Below are 8,625 nucleotides of genomic sequence, written 5' to 3'. Positions count from 1 at the left end.
CACGCTTAAATACGATTCGCTATTGTATTTGTAAAGCTTCAATATAATGTTCGCTACGATCTGTACATTGTTTACGTTTAAACATAGCATTCGCGAACAGCATGTTCGTTATTACTTTGCGATTCGTCGCGTTTCGAAAAATAACGCTGTTTACAGTACCTCGATCGTTACCATAGTTCGTCAGCCAATTTCTCGCTTAAATTCTACATCCAGGTTTTCAGACGAACACGCGACCAGAATTATATATGCAAGGGACGCGAGCAGTCACGATGTGCACACGGAACTCATTCGACGGACGCGCATTGAAATTACCTAGCAACGTTTATCGTTACGGCGCCATTGTTTAATTATCTTGACAATATTCGTTATCGTAAATGATCATTGATTTACGCTATCGAATAGCCACGGGAGAGGATGGCTCCACGTCGCAAGCTCTTGAGCGTTACATAAAGCATTATTATCGTTCGCCCGTACAAATGATGTATCTATAAACGACGCTTTAATGCGACTACATTTGCGAAATGTGCACGGTGACCGTAAATCGCGTAATTTAATGCGTGTGTGTCGTCGACGTGCCACGAGGATGGAAATGTAATTTTATCCTGACCGCGTGCTACAGGTCTTGCTGAATTAAATTGCACTGCCTTCTACTACTTGTGCAAGATAAACGTTGTTACGGTTTTTATGATTTCTCTACGGTATTATTTAACGTTTGAATCACATGCATTTGAAACGAAGTTATAAACAACTGCAAAACGTAAGCAATGTTCCATTGAAGAGATGGTTCGCATACCAAGTATACTAATTATTTTGTATGCTGTTCTTATACGTATGTGATACAAATTTTAGTAGTCAAATAGTTCTATAGGGTATTCTTGCCTAGGAGGAAGCTCCACCTCCAGAACCGACACCGGAACCTGCACCAACACCTTCACCACAGCCGGAGCCAACACCATCACCAACACCTGCACCTCCACCGCCAGAAGCAGCTCCAACGCCATCGCCAGAACCGCCAGCGCCATCACCAGCACCTCCTGCTGAGGGAGCTCCGCCAGCGGAAGGTGCTCCACCTGCGGAAGGAGCGCCAGCACCTCCAGCAGGTCAGTAAACTGCGTGTCACGTAATCTACAGTAATTATTGTATCTAGCAGTATAACATATTAGTATAATAATTTTTGGACTAAATGGGAGAAGTATGGCAAATCCATTTTTCTTGATTCGCTCAGTTTGATGTTACTTTATAATTAAAAAGGACTATTTCAGCAGATGGAACATGATTAAAAAGGAAATAATTCTTTACATTGTCAGGGTTCTTTAGATAGTAAAATTAAAGATATAAGCGATTTAGATACAACATGATAAATCTACAAAATTTTCTAAAAAAAAAAAAAAAACAATCGATTCATGTTAAGAGAATCTATTTTTCATATTTTTCATTTGTACCATACCGCTTGAATTATTTTAATTAGATTTTTACTTTATTGAAGACACGCAGCGCTTAGTTCTGCTGTCAAAACGAGATCAATCGATAATATACTGACTTTTTCAATTGCTGTCCTGTAAAAACAAAAGAACGTGATTTATCAAACTTCTCGCTTGCGGTCTTCCGCAACATCTCTGAAGGATCTGAAAGTCCAAAAGTCTTTTATCAATATCATTTATTATCTTTTATAATCTCCATGTGTTTTCGTCTTTCATGATAACGATGCGAGCAAGGTGCTCCATCAACGGCGAAAGAAATTCCAGAGGACAAGTCGCACTTTGTCACAGTCTGTCCATTCCATCTTAGATTAGAGTAGTGTTAGTAACGCGAGGTGCATGTACTTGTTCAGAAGGTGCACCGGCGGCTGCACCTGCAGAAGGCGCGGCACCACCAGCGGAAGGTGTAGCACCACCAGCTGCTCCTGCGGATGGAACAGCGCCGCCACCAGCGGAAGGCGCGCCGGCCGCACCTCCTGCTGAAGGTGCACCTCCTGCCGAGGGTGCACCTCCTGCCGAGGGTGCACCTCCTGCTGAGGGTGCAGCTCCTGCACCACCAGCAGAAGGAGCACCACCAGCGGAAGGAGCACCGCCAGCGGAAGGTGCTCCACCAGCGGAAGGTGCGCCACCCGCGGAAGGCGCGCCTGCGGCACCACCGGCAGAAGGTGATCTTGCCATAGCATTTACAACGACTCATTTGCAAACGATCCTGTGACATTAGCTTTCTTTCAATCTAACTCCTCGCTTGTCATTGCAAAGTCGTATTTTCAGTCGATACGATGGTGATTAACCGTTTAAACTAACTGCGAAGAGACTCGAGCTCTACAATCAGTACAGTAGGAGCTTCATAATTCGAGCTAATCATGTCACACGTTATATCGGTTTATTCCGATGATACAATCGAATAACTTTGTTTTCATATGACAGCATATTATTTTGAACCATTTCATATATGTACCACAATCAGGAATTGGACTTGGTTCACGAATACCTATACTTATAAATCTATTTGTCCATTCTCTCTCTCTCTCTCTCTCTCTCTCTCTCTCTCTCTCTCTCTCTCTCTCTTCCATTCACACTCCGACCTATTCTGATTAATAATTGTCCTACCTATTACATCCCTTCCCACTTATTAAAACTCTTTCTGGTTTGCTTGTACCTTGTCTTCTTCTTTTCTTTTCTTTTGCAGCTTCTCGGAACGTTCCATAATCCTCCTATCTTGTCTTCCGCTGATTACGTCTTCCAACCTGACATCTTTTTCAGTTTCCACTGCAGTTCATTGTTAAATATTCGTGGTTGAGGAATCTATTCCCGCATAGATCACAACTTCTTCCTTTCTCCTCTTCCTACTATCTGTTGCAATTTTACAAATTTCCGCGTCTCGCTCGTGCTATTAACTTTTGCCCTTTTTCTTCCTTCCTTAGATATTCTGGCGGTTTTATTGTTAGAATGCACTTGTACCGATTGATATATTTTGATTGTCCTATTTTTGCATATGGTCTTTGTTTTCTGCACGTCTCCATCCCTTCTCCTTATACTTTTTGTTGTTTGAATCATTTTATAAACGTTAATATTAAATAGAAATCTTTCAACACAGAGGTAACGATTGTTTTGAGTCTGTGTCCTTGTTTGCCAATTTTTCTTACGAAGAACCAACCCCAAATCTTTTTTGTTGATCGATGCTCATAATCGACCGTGTGATTAATCAGTTATCTGATAGTCGATGTTTTACTATGCCATACCTTAAAAGTTATCATATCTTAAAGTTATGATATCTTAAAAGTCTATGTACATAACGTAATTATCAATATTTATTTCATAGAAAAAGTTGTAATTATATACTTTTTTCTATCCAATATCAGAAATCCAGGGAATCCTAAGGATACAAAGATATGTACCCTATTATTTTATAAATCTGGCAACCTGAGTTTCCTATCTTCTTGTTACATCTTGTCGAAGGGCCAATTTCATTAATCCTAAGTGTCTGTAACAAAAACTTGGTAAGAAACTAACGTGAATTTTTGAAGGTGCACCTGCGCCAGCGGAAGGAACCCCAGCAGCACCAGCACCAGCAGCCCCACCAGCCGAAGGTGCTGCACCTGCGGAGGGAGCGCCAGCTCCAGCTGCACCCCCAGCAGAGGCTGCGCCGGCACCCGCGCCCGCTGAAGGTAATCTACTTCTTTTATTACTCTAGCCGATACGATTACGTATTGTTCATTGCAGGATTAATCATCTGTTCTCGCCATTTATCATAGAGAAACTGGGCTACTTCCGCTTTCCATTTTTTAATTAATCTTTGCTCTTTTCACTCACGAAACGTATTCCACGTCGTTCTCAAAAGAAATGGAAAGGCAACGTGCTCATTTCGACCGTTCATTATTCTTCTTCTTCTTTCTCTTTTTTTTTTCTCTTCTCCCGTTATCGTTAATTTTCTTAACGTTGTTTTCTTTTCAACTTAATTTTCTAGCTAAGGTAGTTTTACTTTTGAAAGTTACAATGAACGTCACTCCCAATCGCCCGATAACTGGTTCGAAGTTCATCACGTACGGTATGTTAAGCTGTAAAAATTTGTGGTTCTAGTAGAGGACTAAAAATCTAGTCATCAGTCACAAGTAACGTTTACAGAGATAGTCAACTAATAGTACCATCGATCGCGTACCAGGTGTACCACCGTTGCTCACGGTGACATTCATCGACGAGAACTAGAACCGACACTCGTTAACTTTCTAACGACCAAGCTTTCGCATCTTTACCGTACGTTTCACGACGACCGCACTTCGAGGAGAGCATTAACTTCTACCGTTTAATTATACTTCTGCTCTCGAAGTTTCTGTAACTTTTGTTCAATGGAAAGTGATAAAACAATAGTAACAGTAATCGATTCATTAGCATCAGTAGATCATAATAAAATAATAATAACGAATAGAACTTTTGCTACGAATAGTCGAAACTTCGACGAAAATGAGAAGGGACGAGCAAGCTCCTCTTACAAAAAATAACGATTAGCTAAAAAGACTAAAAAATTAGATTAATATAAACTTTTTTTAAACCAAACCCTCCCGAACTCGCGGGAGGAGCTAACGCAGGTGAATGTAATTTCCCTTTCCTACAAAAATAATCTTATTTTTATTTTATTTACAGCACCGGCATCGTAACTTTGTCGAAGTTGAAACGGACGAAGGGTCACCTCGCTGTTTGATTTCCACTCGTCACATCGTCAGAATTTGCATAAAACGTACACGGATAAGCATAGAGTACGGATATACAGATACGTCGAGTCGTATCATACTCGTCGTTATGGTTCATGCGTTGCTTGTCATCGTTGTCATCACCGTCATCATCATCGTTATCGTAACCATTGTTTTCGTCCCGCACACGCGTCAGCTTCAACGTCATGGCATACGTTATTGCGTATCTCGAGAAATGCGAGCGAAACGAAGCGAAAGAAGATACATACATATAAATGGGGGGTGGGGGGAGATAGAAAAAGAGACGTTTGTCGTTGACGTGTTTTCCTTCGTTCCTTCGTGGATTTTGCGACACCTTGTTGTTCAAAGTAAATCGAGAATCATGACGGGGTGCCTGAGCAATTTTTCCGCTTGTTTTACCTAATCATAGGAGGAAATTATAAGCCGTGTTGTTGTTCTAAAGAAGGCTTTGTTGTATTCGTATGATCATAAGCGTTCGTCAGCCGTCATACGGATTTTTCTATCGACTGAAATCGAACGAGACATAACACGAAATAAACACGTAGTTATACGCTACCACAACAATTTTTATGTAAATAATTTACGACGCGTTCTATCGTATATGCAGACGTTATCAACGCTTCCTTGCACGAAATGATTGGATTTCGTAATAAAAAGCTTTTTTTTTCTGCGACCAGCATCTGGAATCTTATCACTTTATAAATACCCTTCTCAAATTAATTTGAGTTTTCATTACTTCCAGTAATTTCATTAAGCCGTACGATTCCAGCCACGTCACCTTTAATTAATACTCAAAGACTGCAAGCTCTGATTTTCACGTTCGCGTACCTTATTTAGGAGTTAGTTTACTACCGCGCCACATGGTTGATAGGCATCATTTGTTTATGTTGCCTCGGTGTAATTCCATGTGTTCTGTTAATCCCTTTGTCGCTTTGTTTCTCTACGCGTGCGCAGTTAACACGGAAACAATAGACCTTTCTACGTAATGGAATTTACGTGGGTTAGTCTTACTTTGAACGGTTTTCACAGTCTCTGCCATCTCTATTGTCAGCGCAATCGTTCTTCAGGCTATCAACGTAAATTACTATCGCCAACCGTATCGCAATTTAATGGTAGCATAGCAACTAAAACGTTTAATATACTTGACAAGCAAATCATAATTATTTCCAGTTTATATTTGCAAACAACACGATTAATCATGGATAAAATCACGATAATTCTAAGCGTAACTAAGTAGACGGTCATTTTACTGTAAATATGCCTCTGGTTGCTTAACGGGAAAAATCTCATCTCGCTCGAGGGAAAGGAAAATAGAACTGGTAATTTTTCATTCGAAAAAAGTGTTTGAACATTTATCATAGAAAACTTTCATGTATACACTGTATGTGTTATGTAAAATATTTCAAAATTTCATTAACCTTATAATGAAACTTAACCTTATAGATAAGATTAACCTTATAAGATATTACTTGTAAGATACTTATCGAAAGCATACATTTCGCAGAGGTCACTACAGTATTTCAACAGTCAATTATTTGTTATATTGACCACAATATTTAATAAGGGTTTTAGTATAAATTATACATGTATGTTAGGCATCGCTAAAAAGTTATCAAATATTTCTCGTTTGTTCATTGCGTTTACCGATCGTTGCTTCGAGCAACTTTTAAATTCAGATAAAAAATGAAACCTAGGTAGATAATTGTCTCACTAAATAATACAATGAATACTAAATTCTGGATTTATTTATATGTTTTTGCATATCATATACATTTTGTGCGCTTTTTTGCGTCCTCAAATTCATTATAAATGCGTAAAAACCCGCGGTCTATCGTATATTGTACAAAGTCAGAAGGCGTTTTAATATTTAGAGAGAGCTAGGACAAGATTATAACGTATATAAAAATTAAGTGTTTGAATACTTTTGTGAGCTACAGTATTTCATGCGTAAAACGTCAGCTCTAAAATGACCACGTAATAACCATGTATTCATCTCGGAGCGGTAAGACTGACAGATGCAGAATGTAGAGTCGTTAAGCCGCGCGTAATTCGAAACTCGAGGCCGTGTGCGTAGCGTAGCGGTAAGCTAGCCGGCACGGCCAGTCAGTCGCGCTCCAGCCGTCGTAGTGGAAGGTGATTGTTGCGCTTCTCTTTTCTAACCTTCGTGCAAGTTCACTTCGTTTCGCATCTTCTCATCAAAACAAATGGATTGTCTCTCCTCGTACTGCGCGACATTTTGTGTCAACGTATCAGTGTTACCTGGCGTGTCCACGCGATAAATCAAGTGTTCTCTCGTATTTCAACGCATTGTGCGAACAAGTTGTCGCGTTACGCAACTTCGTTTGATCATAGCACGCGGGAAGCTGTACAAACTTGCAGTGCATCTTCGCTTCGTGTTTATTTTTTGCTGGCACGCGGTCATCTCGAGGACGCACTCGGTAAGTCCACGTTTATTATTCTATACGAAACAGATTGTTTATACGTAACGCTGTTTCGGATTACTGACGAAGGACGCGGGAGTTGCTACGCAAAAAGTGAAAAAAATGGCGACATGTTTTGACACGTGTTTATATCTGAATGGCGCGTTTATTCGATTCTTTGTAACATCGCTTCTACTTTATGGAAAATATTAATTCGATGTAACCGTCTTTGGTTATGTCTGTGGGATGTAACAAGCTCGCGTAATTGCGAATATTGTTTGGATTCGCGCGTAGTGTTCCACGAACTTCTGGTATTTTTGGTGCTTTATGAGGGTGATCGCGGTCGCGGTCGCGGTCGCGGTCGCGTATACATGTCAAACGTGGAAACTTTCCTCCGATTAGGTTATGGAGAAACAGCTACAACTATTCTTACTAAAATTATTAGATATTTATGCAAATTCGTATTTTTATATAATTCGAGAAATGAAACTTCAGCAGAGATTTGCTTTACTTGCTAAATACCATGACAATTACTCCATCTTAAATACAAGTCTATATTTTAAATATAACTTTACATTATGTTAGACACGTTCCCTGCACTCTTGCGTGTTTAAATTTTCTATAAATACGTAAACATCTGCAGTCCAAAAATTACAAACCATTTCAGAAAAACGTGACCGTGTCACGAAATATCCTAGATTACATCTAGAATACGAATAGGAATATCTAGTAATTTCTCGTATAGTTGATTCGTAGATGTTCGTGAATTTTCGGTAGATCTTCGGTCGAAACTGACACAGCATTCGAACGTTCAACGAAATGCAGGTACGTAAAGGCCGCGTATGATCGATTAGAGCGGATGATGCGAGTTCGTTAAATCAGCGGACAGACTTGTTTTGACAGTCATAGAAAGAATTCTGCCTGTTCGTTCCGGTCATACCGGTTCCCATCGTGTAAAGCCTATGAAGGAGGCGTAGGATAGGACAACGGGAGAGAGAAGGATGGTCGGTTCGCTGAAAAAGAGAGCGATACAGGATCCGAGAGAACGGTCAGCCGACGACAAGAAATCCGTCGTGCGACACCATAGGCTTTACTCGTCGCGTCCCCCGAGATGATCGTGTTATATTGGCCACCGTGCCGGTTCATTTTGAGGTTAATACGTATCAGTTTTTTTATTGACCGAGTGGAGGCGTTCGAACGTGTCTCGTAGTTCGTCTAATTACGCTATATGACATAGTCACGAACTGTTCTGAAACGTAATATATACTTGCACGCGACATTCTCGTTAAAATGAAAAATAGGATAAAAAGAAAAAAGTGACAGGCTATTCCAAACAATTAGAGGTTCGTTTTCTGTGTCACTTTGATTTTTATAATTATTCCGTGAGTTTCTGCATTTTATTTTTTGTTTTGTTTGAATAATTATTTCATGCTTTACTTTGTAATATTTGATGTTATATTTATTATACTTGACCGTTATTGTGGATTTCGTTAAAGGATTCGACTTTGATACATTTAT

At 39.9% G+C, this 8,625-nt stretch overlaps 2 protein-coding genes across 3 annotated transcripts in view; both read left to right on the top strand.

Moving 5' to 3' along the window:
- The first annotated feature begins 721 nt into the window (after nt 1–721).
- LOC132907944 (skin secretory protein xP2-like) lies at nt 722–5,366 on the top strand. The gene is made up of 6 exons (XM_060961398.1): nt 722–796; nt 884–1,100; nt 1,832–2,143; nt 3,506–3,646; nt 3,946–4,026; nt 4,620–5,366. Exons 1-6 carry the CDS (start codon nt 722–724, stop codon nt 4,631–4,633), a joined length of 840 nt encoding a protein of 279 aa, XP_060817381.1. The 3' UTR covers nt 4,634–5,366.
- A 1,411-nt stretch (nt 5,367–6,777) lies between these two features.
- LOC132908082 (CD151 antigen-like) overlaps nt 6,778–8,625 on the top strand; it is a 90,318-nt gene continuing 88,470 nt past the window's right edge. The window contains exon 1 of one of the 2 annotated variants that reach the window (XM_060961714.1): nt 6,778–7,125. The gene's annotated coding sequence lies outside the window, so the exon portion shown is untranslated. The remainder of the gene's footprint in view (nt 7,126–8,625) is intronic. The other variant, XM_060961715.1, reaches the window with a different exon arrangement.

The sequence above is a fragment of the Bombus pascuorum genome, chromosome 6, assembly GCF_905332965.1.
Source record: "Bombus pascuorum chromosome 6, iyBomPasc1.1, whole genome shotgun sequence".
Lineage (NCBI taxonomy): Eukaryota > Metazoa > Arthropoda > Insecta > Hymenoptera > Apidae > Bombus > Bombus pascuorum.
This window is presented reverse-complemented; position numbering and strand designations above follow the sequence as displayed.